Source organism: Parasteatoda tepidariorum, chromosome 2 (genome assembly GCF_043381705.1).
Source record: "Parasteatoda tepidariorum isolate YZ-2023 chromosome 2, CAS_Ptep_4.0, whole genome shotgun sequence".
In the NCBI taxonomy this organism is placed as follows: Eukaryota; Metazoa; Arthropoda; class Arachnida; order Araneae; family Theridiidae; genus Parasteatoda; species Parasteatoda tepidariorum.
This window is the reverse complement of record NC_092205.1, coordinates 70,992,531-71,012,565: the sequence shown is the minus strand read 5'-3', so window position 1 is coordinate 71,012,565 and position 20,035 is coordinate 70,992,531. Positions and strand designations below refer to the sequence as shown.

The following is a 20,035-nucleotide window of genomic DNA, read 5'->3' as shown; positions in this document are numbered from 1 at the left end:
AAATTGATGGCAGTTTCAGAAATAATTGGAATATTTTTTTGCGACTCCTGGCCAAAAATCTTCAGTAATGTAAACAGTGCCGGATTACCCATTAGGCCAAACTAGGCCATGGCTCTGGGCCTTCAATGATTAGGCCCCCCTAAAATGGATTTTTTGAAAATAAATTTTAAAAAATTAAAAAAAAGCAATGATTTTTAAAGAAATGAAAATCAATTTCAAATATATATGTTATGATTATTTTTTAGCTCTAATTTGACAAAATATAGTAAAATTTAATTTATTATTATTTATTTTTATTTTAAATATGCTTTCTTAAATGAAAAGATACTTTTATATTTGAATAAATAAAAAATATGCGNGGGGGGGGGGACAGAGACGCGTCACTGCCGCGATGAAAGCGTTAATATTCTTTAGATTTAATCGACACCTTGATTTTATGGTGGAAAAGGACGAAAATGTCGTCTCACACAAATATGTCGTATAAAAAGGTAGAAGTAAGTTGATGGCAATTTCAGAAATCATTGGAAATGCTTTTGTGATTCCTAGCCAAAAATCTTCACGCGCAGTAATGTAACCGTTTCTATTATAAAAAAAAAAAAAATACATTGAAACGTTTTCATTTGTCTGTATTCTCTTATCTTTATCGATTTGCATACGCACTGTATAAAAATATTTGGAAACTGTAAAATTGAGATTAATAAGGTGAAGAAATATTAAAATTGTTTATCAATTTGGCGAGCCCTGCTGCAGGTCTCACCCAATCGGGTCTGTGAGCCACAGTTTAAGAGGACGCTTTACCACCAGAGAAACTTTTCATCTCAAATTCTGTTTCACATTCATAACTAACTTAAAATTTTAAAATATTGAAAAAGTGACTTCAGGCAAACCTAGAGTGAGCCATAAAATTTCAATTTACTGATAGAAAAATCCAAAATATTAAAATGCAACCTAATTATTGTAAGAGAACTTCCCTACTGCATAGTCCTAAAGTTACCTCTCATAATTTGGTTTAATCTTTTCCAGTGTCTGAAAATTCAGGGCTTACTCTAGGTTTGTTTGAACTCACTTTGTCCATGCTTAAATTGTAAATTACTTATGGAGGTGAAGGAGAATTTGCAGTTCTAGGTGAGCTTTATGTGTAAAACGCTGTTACCTCCTAGATTGACATCGCAGATGCGAGCTTCTAGGTGTAACTTTTTGTCCCGCAATGATATATGCAACAACAAAAATAATCTTTACATCATTGAAATGAAAGTGGTTTTCTAATAATCATATTGCAAATAGTAACATAGTTTCTGAATAACCCTCACATATTACAAGATATTATATTAACAATTATCTCGTCTGATGTGTTAGAAAATAAAACTGCCCTGTACTAAACTTTTCCAAAACGTTATCCTATGTAGTTAAAAATACAAATCCCAAAGAAAAAGTTTTAATGGTTAGAAATTTTCACTAGTATAGTCGTATTTCATTAATGATAGTAGTCTAAAAATCAAGAAAAGATTTATTGAATGAGCAAATTATTTGGAATGAATGGAAAAAACGTAATTGGCCCTTCAATGCTAATTACTACATACGAGTAGTTTTTATTTATCTATTTTATCAATACTACTACCCTAAATATACCTTAACAAGATTTGTTCACATACGCATTCCTTTGCAAAAACCATCATCTCTTAAATCTTTTTTGTAATACTCTATAATCAAGTTTTTATTTTCCTGCTCTGAGCTTTTGGTGTTATTTTGATACTAATGGCCATTAGGTCATCAGAAGTAGATTATTATATGATATATTTATTCCCCTTCCCTCTTTCCCATATACTAAACTGCCTTCTTTTCCGAATGCACTATCATACATACTTAAAACAATACTATATTATAGAAAAGTGACATTCTTCAAATTCTCACCTAAAAAACAATAGTAACTATACCGGCCGGCTGCTAAAGCAATTTCTAGGTGGAAAATAGTTCCCTTAGTTGTGAAATACGAATCTTTTTTCTAATTATTTATTTATTATAATTATTTATACCATGATATTGAAATTTCTTTGACGTTGAATTCTGAATCGTAATAACCTCATAAATATTTTCGAATGAATTCCGTTGATGCAATTTTCTTGTTGTTCATTTATTATTTATACTGTATAATCCTGATAAATGCTATTTTTAGCTTTTTAAAAGCAATTTTCCGTCCCTCTTTCTTGAGTATTTACTTGAATTTTTGCTATATCTATATTTATAGTATTTTCCTGTGATTGCTATATCCAATTCTTTCTCTCTCTTTTTTTATGAAGGAATAAAAATTTGCTTTGTTATTCTATAAATGCGTCAAAAGTTTTATTCTTTTCTTTTGACATTAGGCACTTAGATATTTATATTTTGTATTAGACTTAAGATACTTCATCTCCTGCTCGCTGTTGCTCAACTTACTCAATGATATTCGCTACACAATTAATGAAGTGCACTAATCAATCAACAAATAATCAGCTTTTTTGCATTTAAAATCAGTAAACCCTATTTCAATGAAGTTTCTACTTGAGTAATAATTTCGAATTCTTCATTAGCGAGGAACGCACAAATTGTCTTGTATTATGTATTGAAAGGGGATCAAATAATATATCGTGATCTGAACTTCTCAACCTTTTCATACCAGAAACCACTTGATGTGCTACTACATAGACAAAACAGAATAAAAACTTCTAAAATCCAGGTCTACTACATACTAATTAAACAAACTGAATATTACAATTACGAAAGTCTCTTCATATATTTATGAAAGTAGTATTAGTTACAATAATAATAAGTAAAATGAAAAAAGGACTTTAATTTTGTCTCACGTGACTTCATTAATTAATAAAAATTACCTATATCATATTTTCGGAAAGGGAACCCATAATGATTCATCAATTCACATGAAGTTCCATCATTATTTTATGAAGATATTTGGTAAAGAATATTTTTCTCATTTAGTTATTTACGAAACGTATGTTTAAGCATTTTCATATCGCATATAAAGTGCCCAACTCTTATTTTTACTTTAATGAATCTATTGATCTAGTATTTTGCTCGAAAGTTTTTTAATATTTGCTTTAGGAATTGCAACTTTTAATGACTTAAGTTTACTAACCATACTTTCTAACCTAGTTTAGTACATTGAAGTAGTAGATTCTGTATCGAATAATTGAAGTATAAAGATTCTGTATCGAATAATTCACAATTATGCGCATAGATAGATAGAAACATAATGTAATTAGAAAAAAAATTAAAAGAAATAATAGAAAAACGTAAAAGTTCTCGTCAGGACGCAATCCTTTACAATAGCGAAATAGATATTTCAAAATAAAAATTAAAGAATAATTATCATAATATAAAAATCACTATTTGTAATTCGTTTTTGCCTCTTAAAAATTAAAAAAGTGTAATTTTAAATGAGTGTAAAATGAAAGAAGAAAAACAGAAAACAAATTCTCTAGAGTAAAGCAAAATGAAATTAAAAATTCGTTCAAATTAAGTTAAAAAAAAACATTATAAATTTAATTTAACAGGGTACGTATCGTTTTTAAAAAGTGCTTATTTTCGATTTTTGTTTTTTAAAAGCCCTTAAAGGTGCTTTTTTCATTGGATGTTTTTAAAAAGTGCTGAGATCTTTCCTTTACTATGTTGATTTTCTCTTCGAATTATGCAAAAAGACGCAGTTCACATTGTTCTATTCAACGTTTTCACAATTAATTCAACCCCAATCTATTTCTGCGCATTGTCAGTTCATAGCGTATGAAAACGCCATTCGTTTCACGATTCAAAATTTCATGATTTTTGACAATTGTCAAAAACAATGCCAAAAGGTTTTTTTCTTGGACATGACGGTTAAAGCAAGATAAAACCGTCAATTGTCAAAAACTTTCCAACGCTGCCTAATAATATATATTTTTTTAAGTGCTTAAAAATATTATTTGAGCGCTTGAAAATTGCTTATTTTTTGTTGAATAATTTGGCTACGCACCCTGTTTAAGCTATATAGTATAAAATATTTGGTAAAAATATCAAATTAAAATTCAGTGCTGCCATCTAGGAGAGAAACACTTTAATAATAATAATAAGTAGAAAATTTATGTAACAACTCCCATAATTAAAAAAGAAGTTAATAAAATTCAATTAAGAATAGGATTAAAATCGTAAAATCATTAAAAAAAACATTTATATTAGTATTATTTGTAGGGTTTTACATACAAACGCAAACTAGGAGTAAACCATTTTACTGACTTTCCATTTGTCATAGTGGGACTGTTTCTAAGTCAGAGCCTTCATAAATGGATAGAAAGCCGTTTATAGACTTAATCCTTCACTCATACGTTATTTCATAACAGTTAAGTTTATCAGGGTTAAATCCTCAACCAGTAAGATTTCATTTTAATTCGTGGAAAGATAAATCAAAAGTTATTTTGATGATCTGTTTTATAATTTGAGCACTTAAAATACCATCAATAAATACTGAAATCTATCAAAAATCAATGTTTTTTTTTCAAGCAAAAAACCCTTCCCCAGGTTCAATGCATTGTGTTTGTTATTTTCTTCCATTCTGTTCATTCGTGCCACTTTCAATGAATTATTCACGAACATAATCTTGTAATCTAAATGGGTTCGTAATTATAGCGAAAGTCACAGTTTCTAAGATTCCAGTGAACCTTGGAAGCAAAATAACGAAAATATTTCTTCCCTCACACTCACATAGTAAAACCCACTTCCTGTTCTCGTATGACGTCATTTCCCGTAGCCCATGACGTTGACTCAACGAACCGAAAATTTCGGCCAGCATGTCGTTGCATCCGGCTAACCAATTTGGACCCGGCACGCAACAAGGGATTAAATCCGAAAATCGTAAATAAAAATAAAATTTATTTCCCACAGGCATGTGATATTTTTTATTTATTTGTTAATTTTTTTTTACTCTGATTAATGCTTGAGTCTGATGATAACTAATGAACACACTGAACTATTATTTCTTCATTTTAAACTTGAACTTTTTATATGATGTAAACAAATTTTCTTCCGCGATGAGTGATTGATCACATGATTTATTTTTAGTGTCTCTTTGAGTTATTTTTATTTGTTCGAAAACAAAAATTGAGAAAATATGAAAAGTTTATAAAAGATGTAAATAGAAAATAAAAACTCTGTATGATCAGGATGTCGTTCTTACAAATAAAATCTTATTTTCAACGGATTTTTGCCCCAAAATTATTGACAAGTTTTGGCAAATTCTTGGCAGTGGCTCGCAAATAAACTATGAAAAAAAATTTCTGAAAGCATCCTACTCGAGAAGTATAATTCCTGAAAAAATCTTTAAATAGATATTAAAAAAATAAATAAATAAAAAATCTTTGCAAGTTTAAATTTTTTTTGGCGACTTGGCAATTGTAGTTGACGCGAATAGGTACCGATAGCGAAATATTCCCAGATTTATTACTAGTTAACCAAATTATTGTGTACATTTTTTGTTAAACTGACCGCATTTCCGTTTGAGTTGAAAGATAATAACGGGTGATCTTTAGAAAAGATTAATTTGTGATAATGCGTTAATATGGTTCAACTTCTCATTGTAAAGATCTTTTCCACCGAACGCTACGCGGCATCCGTTAGATTACGTAATGCGGTACCTATCTATTTCTCATTGAAAGAATGACGATCAATTCGTGAAGTTTGTTCTAAATTTTCAACTATCAATTTGTAAACAATGATATTTTATGCAATGTAAATCTATCGATTTATCTATAAGGATAAAACTCTGCATTAATCTATTGTCGTACGCAGTGATGCTTTTTTGCGAATAATATGTTATTTTCATTATTGATGTGAATTTGCAACAGTTAGTCATGACTAAGGCCCGGATTTTGATGACATTTGCATTTTTTTGCATTTTTGGACATTTTATCCTTTACGGAAGAAATCAATTAAAAAATAATAATACTAAAAAAGAAACAAATGCATTAACAGAATGCACCAAGGGCATCTATTTGTAACACAGGTAAAACCTGAAAATGCTTTCAATTGAATCACCCTTGGTGCCCGACAGCTACTTCCCAAGCCCCCGACATCTAGGTCAATACACAGGACAAGCAATAAAGGTTTTTANTATATTCATTTAAGTTTCTATACAAAATGAAAATGTTTTGGAGTCAATATATTTTCCTCTTTTTTTGTTATTTTAGGATATAAAACATATTTGTCAAACTTTAATGAACGTAGAACAAGTATTGCATTGCTTTCTATTTTTTGAAACGACTCGTAATAATTTTAAAGAGTAAAACATTGTTTTAGTTCAATATTTTTACTTCTATTTAAGTCATGTCATAAGGCATTTTTAGCGCAATTTTCGCATTTTAAGGGCATTTTTTGCACTTTTAAGGGCATTTTTCGCAGTTCATAAGGGCATTTTTTGCACTTTTTAAGGGCATTAATTGAGATTTTTTAGGTCATCAAAATCCGGGCTCTAGTCATGACAAATAAGTCATGTTTAACCTATCTTCAATCAGCGCTTTCTATGTTTATTCTGAAAAGAGCTCAAAACGTCAATATGGAGAAATGTCATAGCTTTCAGAGAATGTAAAGTGTTTGTGGTCTAATTTTTTAATATTTAAAACTTACTCCAATGCTGTTTCACCTTGTCTCATAAAAATTTCTGAAATAAGGGGGATTTGAAGGGGGGGGGGGAAGGAGATAAATGGGGATATTGATAATTTCCATCTAGGTGGGAAAATGTCGCTGAAGTGGCGATTTTTATAAAAAGTTTAATAACTTTTAAAATATTTTAGTTATTTGTCCATTCTAAAGCCCTTATATTTTTTTTTAGTAAGGTGGCATATACAGTTTAAAATTGTAGCTTTGCTTCAAGTGTAAGACTTTTAAACTGTGGCTTTTTTTATATTCCTTTTGGCGAAAATGCTTTGAAAAACCTTATTAACAAGTTTTGGCGACTTCTGGGCAGTAATAATAATAGCAAATAACTAGAAAAAAAATCATAGAAGAGGACCTACTTAAAGGATATAATTCTCGAGGAAATCTTTAAATAGTATTTTCAAAAAAAATCTTTGCAAGTTTAAATCCCTTTGCGCCTTGGTGATTGAAGTTGGAACAGCGATACGAAAATATTTCCAAATGAATTCACCATTAAACCATAATATTGTGTAAATTTGATGTCTCGCACCATATGAAATTCCATTTTACTGTTTCAATGTATGCATCTAATTATCGAATATTAGCTTGAAGCTTTATACTTTACTTGTTTCTTTTGAATTTTCAACCTTTTGTTAATTTTTTTCAAAAAGCCAATTTATGGCAAAAAATCTTAAAATGAAATTTGATACGCTTAATTCTGTAGATTTTAATAACGATTATGCCAATTAAATTTGTTAACTGTTGCTCGCATTTTTAATAGTTCTCTGCTCCCTTGGCCAATTTTATCATTGTATTCAATTTTACATGTTCACACCAAATCTTTTACTAATTTAGTGTTTTTAAATAAATGAACAAAGAATGTGTTGAGAAATCAAATTTGATATCCCTTACTGCATTATAAATCTTTCTATTGTTAATGATTTTAAATCTTTACAAAGTAAACAGTTTCTTAAAATACTTTTATTGTGCAAATATATATTCCGAGAAATGTTGACTTAGAGTTATTCAATATTGAAACACAGGTTTCTTAACGATAAAAATGTCACACAGTGCTGAATCATTTTGTCTGATTGCAGTTGATTCATCATCTGTTGGTGATGGATCACCAGGCAATAAAACTAGTTGAAACAGCAGCTAATTAAATGCTGATTCATGTATTTTAATAAAATTGAGTGCATCAACACTGAAATGTTTTTTGAGCTTCCATTAATAAGCCTTCTAACAAAAGAATATTGTGAAGCAGGAATGTTGTGTTTATGTTATTTCAATAATTAAAGAAATAAGTAAAAGTGACGGAGTAATTGCATTGAATACAAAACCAATGCTTTCCTTTAAATTCTATCTTGAACCTAATCACTGATTTATTCAATTCTTGGGTAACACATGACTTTACATTTCATTTTACAAAAAAGCAAAAATCTGTATCTTAAAATAAACTCGAACGAATTTAACAGGAAACTGAAGTTTATTACTTGTAGGATCCATTCAAGAAGCTTGAGGCAATTTATAAAAAGGAGAAAAAAAATTCAAATAAAATTTTAAAAATTTCATTTTTGTGTTTAGATAGAACTAGTTAAAGTGGTAATTTAAACTTTTCATTTTTCTTTAAGACGTTAAAATAAATAAAATTATCTACTGTAAAGTTCTAATTTTTGTGGCGAGTTTTTTAGGGAAGGCAAAAAGTTGTAGAAAAGCATTTTTTTTTTATAAATGCAAAGTGATTTTCTTATTAGTGAAGTAATATTTTATTGCTTCATATATTGTCCATTGTGGTCCAGTATCTTCTGCCATCCTTCTGGCTTTAGCTATATTCCACGAGCATAAAATTTTTGTTCTTTATTGCTAAAAACTTAGGTGATTTTTATCCTCCGTATTTGAAGTAAAGGTTTTTCTATGTAAAGAATTTTGTAGAGATCTGAACTTAGCTGTAGACAACCCAATTTTCATTCCTAGTGGTGAAAGAGTTTCAAAAATGGATAAATTTCAAGATGTTTGAGAAACAAATCTAAACATCAACGCAACAACGCAAATTTCTTTCCGTAAGAACTTGTGGAATCAATCCATACTTCGAGCTTTGAGATTAAACCTTAGTCTTTTCCAATTATCATGACCCGTTGAATTCGATAAATTTATTCTCTCAGCGATCTCACGATTTCGCCAGCTTTAATCGATTAATGCCTTTATTATTCCTTCATGAGCTTAACCAGGTTTGTCACTGGCATATTACCAATACATCTTCTCCATACTCTTTGGATAATAATTTTCTTGCTCGAATAGCATTTTTATCTTTTCGATAGTAAAAAAATAAAATATGCCGAAAATCCTGCTTTTCATCTTTGTAAGGGCACCAATCAAAAACAAAAACTACTGCCTAGAATCAATCGAGCTTTTTCAGAAGCACGTCTTGCTATATCAGCTGTCAAAATATTTATAATGATTACGTGGCTTAAGTGAAGTTGGTCGTGAAAAAATATAATTAAATCTCCAGTTGGGAAAGAACAAAATTACTTTCCCAACAACCCAATACATTTACGACTTTTTGTTACAAAATATGTTTGTAACGAAGATATTACATGATATTACATGACATTACATGATATTACATGATATTTCATCTACAATGTTTCAAAGTAGTGCGCTGAATTTCTCACCAAGAGACTTTTTAAAATTATTTATAGTTTTAGAAGGTGCTAAATGTAGAATTTAAAATTTGACTGCTTTTCTCTCCTTTCTAGGAATTCAAAACGTAAGTCACACTCAACATCAGAAGCAGGCTCAAAAATCGCAGGGTGATTTTGCCTTTGATAATCCTTATTTTCAAAATCAAGACTGTAATGGTGGAGATGAGACTGACAAAAGTATTTATATTATCATTACTATTTTTTTTAAATCTGTTTAAAGTGTTTAGGAAGCATAATTTCAATTTAATGTTTGTTTCTGTTGTAGATAAAACTAGATCGTCTCTGAACAAGAACTCTATTCGCTCGTCTAAGGTAAGAATTCTAAATTCTACAAATATATTAAAATAAACTTAGGCTTTTTTCTTTTATTATTATACTTTTATTTTACTAAAATTCAATTGAAAAGCGATATTATGTAATTTTCGCTCTTTATGTATGTAGTGAGCCTATTTGTAGTATTAAAGAACTAGGTAGTGCACTTCTTTTTAGAAAGTGACACTTAAATTATTTTCTTGTCATACTTTCTGCTCTCCAAATCTCGTGACACCAGTTTATTGTTTCCAAAAACATCGTCATCCTGAACCTTTTTACAAAAATTTGAATCTTTAAAAAAATTAGTATATTTCCTCATAATAATTGCGTTTTCGTGTCTGATTTCGTAAAAAAATATAATCTTAACTGATTAATTAGAATTACATCGGCGTGCCCAAATGAAATTTCGCCTTAGTACGTAAAAAATCTGATCATTAAACATCTAGCTCGTCGCACTTCCACATCAATCTGATCAGTAAATCAAAAATAGTTCATGGTCTAATCATCAATTAAAAATCACCAGGATCATAAATTTATCTGAATCTTTGTTTATCCAGCTTTATTTCTAAACTTAAGTGTGATTTACACTGCATTATTTTAGCTTTCTCTAGACAGCATAGCAACCAACTCTCAATTTTCAGTTTGTGTGGAAAAACCCAAAGCATTTCATTACCGGAACATTCTCGGCTTTAGCAGATAAAGTAAATCTGAAACATCTTATCTAAATTGTTCATAAATTTTTATTCCTTAATACCGTTGCCGTTTAGACAGATGAGGAGATTTATTTTTTTTTGTCAACAGTTTTGTCTCGAATGCTTAAATCAAATTCATTTCCGCTGGGTATTATTTGTTCCGTTATTGACCAAATGCCTGTAATATTTATTAATCGGTTGTTTTCTTGCAAAATACAAATAACGAATTTTCGTCATTTGGCTACTGGGGACTGTAAATTGACGAATTTTCATCATGCGAACAGATGTGTGATAAAAAAAAAATTTATATCAGTGATCGATAAATATTTGATCGATTTGAATTTCGGGCTGTTCTTATATCAGGTGACCCACACGTGCTGACTTATCCGGAAATATTGAACTCCGTTAAATTTCACCCATATAATTAAGGTTCTTCGCTATATAAAGTAACGCTTTTGTAGCGATGTTTTAGGCTCAATACAGTGAGCCATGTAGGCTCATAACAAATTTCAAAGTGAGGCCAACAATTTGCAAATAATCCAATTTTGCAATTAGCCCACAACATTAATTAGCTTAACTTTTTTCAGCATTATTTAACTTATTATATTGTATTTTGTAAGAGTTATAAGTTTCAGGCAAATTTCTCTTCTCACCTCTAGTTTGCCATTTTCTTCATTCACATTATACAGTTGATTGGTCACAACTGCTCAAAATATACTCCTAAAAATTGGGGACAACCCCGAAACTAAATTGTTTGAGACAAATACATTATGATTTCAATCAAAAGCTCAGATACTAGCTGAAATGCTCCTTAAATAGAGACTCTTATTTAGAAGGGTGTTCCATACAGAATGTTCTTAGTGTTTTTCTATTTTGACTTTTTGATGAAAATGGTGGTAAATGTTATAACAAAGCCGAGTTAGCCAACGAAAGACGATCGCATTCTTCTTTTTCAATATTTGAATACAGTACACTCTCGATTATCCGTGCGCGGATTATCCGGTTTGCGGATTATCCGTGCTCNTCATTACGTTCGGGGTACTAAGCTGCGCAGTGGTTGAAAATACGAAATATGTCATTACGTTTGGACTACTAGGATATTTATGGTAACCCGTGCAGAGGCCTACTCTTTTCTAGGAGGTGTTGGTTAGCCAACGAAAGACGATCGCATTCTTCTTTTTCAATATTTGAATAGTTGATACTGCACTCCATTGTTTGGCTGTTTAGCACTATGTAAAAATGGAAAATTTTTATTCATTTTTTTTTCTGCATGGAAATATCTCGCCAAATTGGCAGGTTTTTTTAAAGTTCGTAATTCTTTTAAATACATATACATATAACTGTCAGTTTTAAGTCTAATCAGTTCTTTTCAACGAGATAGTATAGAATGTAGTTCAAAATTAAAGCTTGGCTTAGAATTTCTGGCCGTTCTTTTTTTCTTTTCTTTTTTTTTAATTATTTATTTTATCTAAAGAACTTCAAAAAGCATCCTAACAGTTTGAAAAACTGGACATAGCCAGAAAATTTTTTATAGAAGGAGCCAAAAACGAAATTCGCTGAAGATGTAATTAATTATCGTCCAGTGCGCTATGCATAATTAATGTTAACTCATTTTTTAATTAGTAACTTTATTAATATTATATTACATCTAAAATAAATTATGTAACAAAGTTTAGCTGCATGTTTTTACTTATTGAAAGATAAATGAAAAACTAATATCAAGAAAGCGTAGACCCATCAAGAAAATTAGAAACTTGCATGTGATAATAAACACAAAAGTAATTTTAAAATTTCCCCCTCTTTTTTTTAATGTTTTCGTCTTCTTTTTTTATGGTTGAGTCCCGTTTCTTTTACATCTTAAACACTCACAAAAAGGATAAACCATCATGATTTTTGAACTCGCGCAGCGCTCACATTTTCTCTGCGCTACTGTGATTTTTACGTTAACAGCAACGTCTCTTTTTTTGATGCAGGTCAAACATTTCTAGTTGTTCAAGTTGGTAAACATGTCCAACTTAGGTATCACTCTCAACTGACCTCAAAATGAATAACATATTTAAATTCAGCGTTTTTGAATGTATATGAAACCAGTCTTTTTTTTATTAATTCATATATAAATCTTTATGTACAATATATGCAAAGTATAAATTAAAGTAAGGGAGGAAAAATTAGTAATTTAATTTATGTCCATTTAATTTTTCAGATATCTGAATACTCCGTGAAAGCTAAAAAACCTCGAAATGGTAAAGGTCACTTTATGTTTGGGGGAGGTAAAAAGCACCGAGCATACGATGATTCATGTCTTGCTGTGGTAAGTTGTAATTTTTTATGTATTCGATAAATTCTTTAGTTTTCTTAAGCATATCAAGAAATGCTCCAGTAAATACAAATTATATATAATTAATAATATAACATAATGTAATGTAATATATAATTAATTAATAATATAATATATAACGTTTAATTAATAATAAACATAGTTGATTCGGTCGAATATACTCTTTATCGGGTAAAAAGCAGCAACACAATGGAAATTATACACTGTGTTTCACAAAGTCCACTCTTAACGTATACTTTTAGATTGTCAAAATTGAAATAAAAAACCATATGCATTATATGTCGCAAATGAATATTTATATAGATGAAGAAGAAATAGCATTTCAATATCACATTTGCTTCTTCCTTACTTACGTATGAATCCGTGACCCTTAATGTATGTGCTTTTTTAACTTCATATTTTTTCGCATATTTCTTCATATTTTAACTTCATATTGTACGAAAAATACATTATATACTTCTTCTCCTTATTAAGTATCTTTATAACCAAAATAATGATTTGTTATTGCATTCAATCACTCAAAAACTTTGGCTTGAAATTTAAACAAGCTAAATTTTAAAAAAAAACTGCAACAGGATAGAAGAACAAGTTAGAACAAAAAAATAAAAAAAAGTGATAAGAAATAAGTGTGTGTGTGTGGGGGGGGGGTCCGGGTACAAGAGATTAAATTAGAATAAATTTCTAAATACAGTGGGATACTAGAAAGATCTTTAACTAGGTCATTAGAATTTTTCAAAATGTGAAATGATTCCAAGAAATCAAGATTGATAGATGAAGAGCAGTGTTGATTGATTTTAGCTGAAAAAAACTCAAACCTGTGAATAGAATTCCAGCCATGTCTGTCGATGGAAGATCTGTAAAAGTCCTGATTTTGAACATATCTTTCGCATTCTTAAAGTCGATTTTAAAGATAAGTTTGGTTTGTCTGATATAAGCAATACCACATAGACATGAAATTTGATAAATATCTCATGTCTGCAATAGAGTCTTCAAGGTTGGTGAAATTTTGTTTATTTTCAGGGATAAAAACGACTTTAAATTCAAATTTTTTCGAAATCTGAGTAATTTAGAGACAGATAGTCCGATAATAAGGTAAGATAATCAAATTTTTTAAACATTGAATTAGAAAGTTTGGTGAATTGCGAGATTAATTTTCTGTAGATGGAATCAATAATAACAGAGAATCGCGGTATGAGTAATGTTTTTCTTTAAACAAACTAGTTTTCAAAATAAATGTTTGAAGTAATGAAAAAGTGGTTTTATTTATTAATTAATTTTTAATAGAAAGGAGATTGAGCTTTTTAAGACTATAAATTTAGGACTCTATGTTGTAATAAATTCTGTTTAAAATTGTTAGTCAGCTATTGGAAGTTATTTATATCACTACTTAATAAGTAACATATATATTTATTAAATAATCAGTCTATTACCTATTTATTTAACGAACTTTGTGTAATATTGAATTTGCTGTACAATGAGTATTAAGGAAATGCGAGATAAGGCTATTAATTTCCAGCACTGATCTGATAACTCACGAAAAATACATTGTGAATTTCAATCTTGTTTAATCTTAGTGTTTTGTAGTAACCTCTATCTGCCGTAATGTATTGTCATACTTTTTAAAGTTCCTTTTTACAAATTTTTTTGTTTCGGAATGCTCTTTATTTGTGATGTTCGAGTTTTATTTATGTCGCCGCCGCCATCTTTACCTTGTTCCTTTTTGGTTTTAAAGGTTATGGAGATGATCATCCATCATACTTTTAGGAAGTTTCTCTCGCTGATTTTTTGTTTCTAAAACTAAAAACCTTGCTAAAAGAACTAAGTTAAAGAATGCTGAAGATATTTAAAACGTCAGGATTAAAGAGCATTCTGAATTGCACCCCTAGAAAAAGAACTAAAAGTGTTCACCTCTTCCAAAGAACTTGAACGGGCAAATCTAGCGGCGAACAGGGTGACTAATTATAAGAAATGGCGATTTAAAATTGTCAGTCCGTCGTCACTTTTTTCGTTGAAAATGCACCCATGTTCAATTTATTATTCTTTATTTTAGATAAGTGTGGAATTATTATGAATATTTTATTATTATTCTTGAAATTACTTTATGGAATTCTTGTTTCTTTAATCTTGTGATGCTTATCATATTTTGAGAAATGCTTAAAAAAAATGCCTTATGTTATAATTAGTATTACCGGTTATTTTAATGAATAAAAAAATTTAATATTTTGAAAAGTGGCCAGTTGTGAAATTTCATAATTTTTACCATATTAAACGTCCTAAAATAATCGAGCACCGGCTAAGCTATTATACTATACAAATTGTGGTCGGACATAATATTTTCGTAATGCTCTGTAAAAGTTGTTTATATAAGTTATTCATACAATTCAGAGCATTAAATTATTTATAGGTTACTTCGAAACGTATTAAATATCAGATGAGTATATAATTCACGTAAGGCTTTCAAATTTTGGGAAAATAATGCCACACCTTTTATAACTGGTATCAAAACTATTTTATCCAGTTTTTTTTTGTTTTTTTTTTTGTAATTTGTTTAAAAGTTTGTTTTGAAAGATTGATGTTTGGGAAGTATCAGTAAATAAACATCGTTTTATTTAATTTTATTAAATAAACAATAAGAAGTATGTAATGTAACCTTCGACAATCAAAATATTTGTAAACTTATCGCATTTAACTAAGAAACAAAGCGTTTGCAAAAGATCCGTTTTTGTCCGAGGGATTAGTTGTAAGTTCCTATTGCTATTGTTCCTTAAAATGTTTTGTCTATGTTCTTTTAAATTTATTTTTATGAATTTAACTGCGTGGTTAATGTTTGATGGATACGTTAAAGTATGCATCAAATGCATTACTTTCAATGAATGAAGTTAGAATCCACATTCCATTATTGATATATTATTTTCATGATTTTTAAGTTGTACGACAAGCTCTTCAGTGCTATTAATTCTGATTTATTTTTTTCCCTATCAATATTCAACCTTGGGAAAGGATGACTCGCTTAACAGGATTTATCGATCAGAATTTAAAAACCAGATGCTCGATACGAAAAGATCATATTCCTGTTTACTTTCATTTGCATATTTTCATATTTATTTTTATTTCAAAAAAATATAATTGCGTGTAATTTCAAGGTTATGGCTGAATATAAGATAAGTTGCTTTTGATTCGAAAAAAACAAACAAATTAGTTGTTCAGCCGTTACTACCACACACAGTCCCTTGGTACTATTTTCAAAAAAAAGTATCATATACTATTAATTAGTTTCCTCTATAAATTGGCATTACAAACAACTTTTTAGTGTTAAATATTTTCAAGGCAAACGATTAAAAAGATGCAATCTATTAAATCTATGAAAAACTAATAAATGTCTTTGTTTAAACCGTGGTAGCTCAGGGAATAGAGCTCTCACCTCCCAATGAGGTGACCCGGGGTCGACTCCCAGCAATGGCTGGTCGAAACAAGTTCCGCACCCGGCTCGCACCGACCACAGTGTTGAAGTGAACACATATTCTCAGTGGTAGATGGGTTAGAATTCTCATACCGTCAGGCTAACTGTGAGAGGTTTTCGTGGGTCTTCACTCCATGTAACGTAAATGCGGGTTTAGTTCCATCAATAAAAACCTCCACAAAGGCCCAAATTCTCCCAAACCTCGATCCAGGAATTCCCTTGTCTTCTGGATTGGGTTCAAAATTACAAGACTACGAAATTGAACACTAGTCGTAAATTCAAAAATTGGGTCCGCTGTTCAATGACGGTTCTAAAATGAAATAAAATGTCTTTGCTTAGTTTGAAATGGTTTGAATAAGATTTATGTAGATCAAACTTTATTATTATATTTTTTTCCAGCATAATTCTAAACGCATTTCATGCACCATGTTTTAAGAAATAAATTCAATTAATAGCGCATTCTTCAGTAGCGTATTGAAATATTGAACCAATTTCTTTCAAATTTTAGACAATAGTTTCCTTTACATAACTTTCGTCGGAATTTCGATGTATCGAATATTTTGTTGCCTGTTATCAATCAGAAAAGAGTTTTTCTGCCTAATTTTGTGTTTTGTTATTCAAAATGATCTAAAGTTATGAGAAATCAAGTTTTTATAATTCAAACTACATTTATCGAAAAAGAATATATTAACCATATTGATTTCTGTAGACTGTTCAATCAAGTTTTTGACTCAATATTTTTCATTTTAATATTATACATATTTATTAAAGAAATCATTTTGAACTATAATTCTTTTTCTAGAAGGTAACTATTGCAGCTCTTCTTGAAGTGTGATCGTCCCTTTGTTGGGACGATTAATGTTTGGTAGCGTTTGAGCATATTGAAAAGATAATTTTGTTTAAGAAGTATATGTTTTCTGTGTTAAGAAAACAAAATAAGATACATTTTTACCATTAAAAAATATTTATTTTCGCTGTATAATATATGCATTATTAGGAAAACAAGATTTTGTAAATAGTTTCTATTGCTAACTATTTGTACAAAAATATGATTTCATGGAAATTAATTCGTTTTAAACTTTAATATTGCAAAATGCAAACTTTTTAATGTAATTTCTATTTACTGATAGTGTAAGTAGATTGCCAAATATAGTACAACAAAATGTTTTAAAAGTTCTTGCCTTTATTATTCTTAAAAAGAGAAAATTAAAAATTACATATTGCGACTAAGGTTTGTTAGGAATCGCGAATACCATATCTTACGATAAATAATGTTAGATAATGTCGCATTCAATTAATTTTGCTTTATTTCCTAACCGTCGTTGAACAGCCGACCGTATTTACGGTTTACGGCTACTAATGTTCAACTCCGTGGTCTTGTAATTTTGAACCCAATCTAGAAGACAAGGGAACTCCTGGATCAAGAAGTGGGAGAATTTGCCTTCGTGGAGTACTTTTTGATGCAACTAACCAGCATTTGCGGTTAGCGTGACGGCAAGTGGACTCTAGCGCATGATCCGTCTACCACTGAGGATATTTTACGTCAACATTGTGGTCGTTGCGAGCCGGGTGCAGCATTCGAATGGAACAGCTATCGCTGGGATCGAACCCGGATCACCTCATTGGGAGGCGAGCGCTCTATCCCCTGAGCTACCACGGCTCATTCAATTAATTTGCGAAAAAAACAACTATTGTTAATTATCGAATATGATAATATCTCAATCATGTCGTCATCATACCTCTGGGGGTACTGATCCCGGAGTTTTCTTGTCTTCTGGGTTGGTAAAAAATTACAAGACTGCGGTGTTGAACATCAGTAGTTGTAAACAAGCGAAAATTGAGTCGGCTGTTCAACGACGGATATAAAATAAAATTTAAAAAAATCATGTTGTCAACGATAACAATCGAATACAATAATATCGGGAATAATATTATCCTGAATGTTTGACAAGAAAAGTATTCATGGCATTCGTTAGATTGAAAATTAATAAGGAACCTAGGTATGATATATCACAATATGAAAGCTCCTTTACAACCCTGAGGACTACTTTTAATGTACAGGGTTTTAGTTGCTTAAAGTTAGCATTTGTAATTAATATCTTTCTTGTTCTTTATGATTTTATTACATTTTATCACTTGTATTCTAGGAACCAGAGAGAACTGTTGTGTCATTGCGTGGGCATGATTTTACCGGTTTAGGATTCAACATATGTGGAAATATGAGAGATGGTATTATGGTAAAGGATGTTCTCCATCGTGGACCTGCTAGTGAATCTGGACTCATCAAAGCTGGTATAATACCCTATTTTAGTAACCTCGATGAAGTAAAAATGAAAGTAAACTTAAAATATAATAAATATGCCAAACTAACATTTATCTGGAGAAAAAAAAATTTATTTGCTGATATTTAGGGGGTGGACAAAATAATGGAAACACTTCTATGCTAAGACATTTTTCATATTTCTCAAGAAATACTTAAAGAATCATTTTATAATTTTAGAAGTGTTTAGATCACGTGATTTCTCGTACTTATCAATGAAGTAGTTTAAAGCTTTTTAGAGGTTTGAGAGACCGATAATAAATTACAAGCAGAAAATAGTGTTTTTAGAACATCCTGTGCCCAAAAAAAATGTAGCAATAAATTTCTAACTTGTAGCAATTACTTTGGTTATTATATGCAATAATTGCACAAAATTTCGTAATCCTAGCTTAAATATTTATAAAAATATGGACAATTTTGTAAAAAAATAATAATAATAATAATAAATTTTTTTTTGTCTTACACTTTTTTGCTATAACTTTAAAAATATTCATTAAAAATAGACAACATTTTTACTGCAATTTAAACTTAATTACAAAATTTACGAAATTTGTTTTTCTAGGTTTACGAAATTTTGCGTAATTATGGCATACAATAACTAAAATAATTGTTTTAAGTTACAAATTGCAAATTTATTGCTACATTTTTGGCATGGTGTTTAAAAACACTGTTTTCGGTATTTAATTTATTGTCGATCCTTCAAACCTCTAAAAGCTTTAAACTTCATTGATAAGTATGAGAAATCACATATACTAAACAATTCTAAATATGAATATAAATCTTCTAAATATTAAAATAATATATAGGAAATAAATCTTCTAAATATTATAAAATAATTTTCTAAGTATTTTTAGGAAAAGATAAGAAAAAAAGTGTCAGTAAAGAAGTATTTCCATTATTTCACCCAACCCCTGTATAAGGTCATGGAGTTTCTTTAATATATCTGAGCACTATAATAAAAACGGTTCTGCAATACAATTATGCACGTCAAAATAATATATTTTTCCCCTACCATGCAACAGTTTTTTATGAGGCCATGTGTAACAACAAATAAAATATTTCTATAATAACGCAATTAAATAATAGTCTATTCATCAATTTTAGCTCTACATACAATTTTTAGAAGCCTTATTAAAAAATGAAAAAATAGATGCTCATACTCTTAAAAGATCACAAATTAATACAAGTTAAGGAGAAACAAAAAGGCTATTTAATTCTGTGGAATTAAGAATGATAAACGCGGAACAAAAAAGCTTAAAAACTTTTTGGTTAATGGAAGAAACAAAGGATCTGAAAAAGGATTATTAGAAATATTTCATTGATTCATACGGAAATCAAATTAATTTGTTTCATCCTGCCTTCTTCACAAGTGTTCTGACAGATTTTGCAAGTGGTTTGCGATGACTAGTGATTTGCATTTGTGTACTATTAGTGCATCATTCTGCAGTTTTATTGCTTTTTAAAATTTGGAGGCATTTCTAATGTAGTTGTGTTTCAATTTCTGTTTTCTTCTGGCACCCTATGACTAGCATTGGTCAGAATGCCCAATCGCATTAT

General features: G+C 29.8%; 1 protein-coding gene across 2 annotated transcripts in view; it reads left to right on the top strand.

Annotated features, from left to right (window-relative positions):
- The window catches only part of LOC107436423 (bromodomain-containing protein DDB_G0270170), a 99,098-nt gene that overhangs the window by 75,760 nt on the left and 3,303 nt on the right, over window positions 1-20,035 (top strand). For both annotated transcript variants that reach the window (XM_071177709.1, XM_043041870.2), the window contains 4 exons: window positions 9,411-9,533; window positions 9,622-9,668; window positions 12,564-12,671; window positions 18,306-18,450. In XM_071177709.1, coding sequence (XP_071033810.1) covers window positions 12,618-12,671; window positions 18,306-18,450 — 199 coding nt within the window. In that variant the 5' untranslated portion in view covers window positions 9,411-9,533; window positions 9,622-9,668; window positions 12,564-12,617. The remainder of the gene's footprint in view (window positions 1-9,410; window positions 9,534-9,621; window positions 9,669-12,563; window positions 12,672-18,305; window positions 18,451-20,035) is intronic.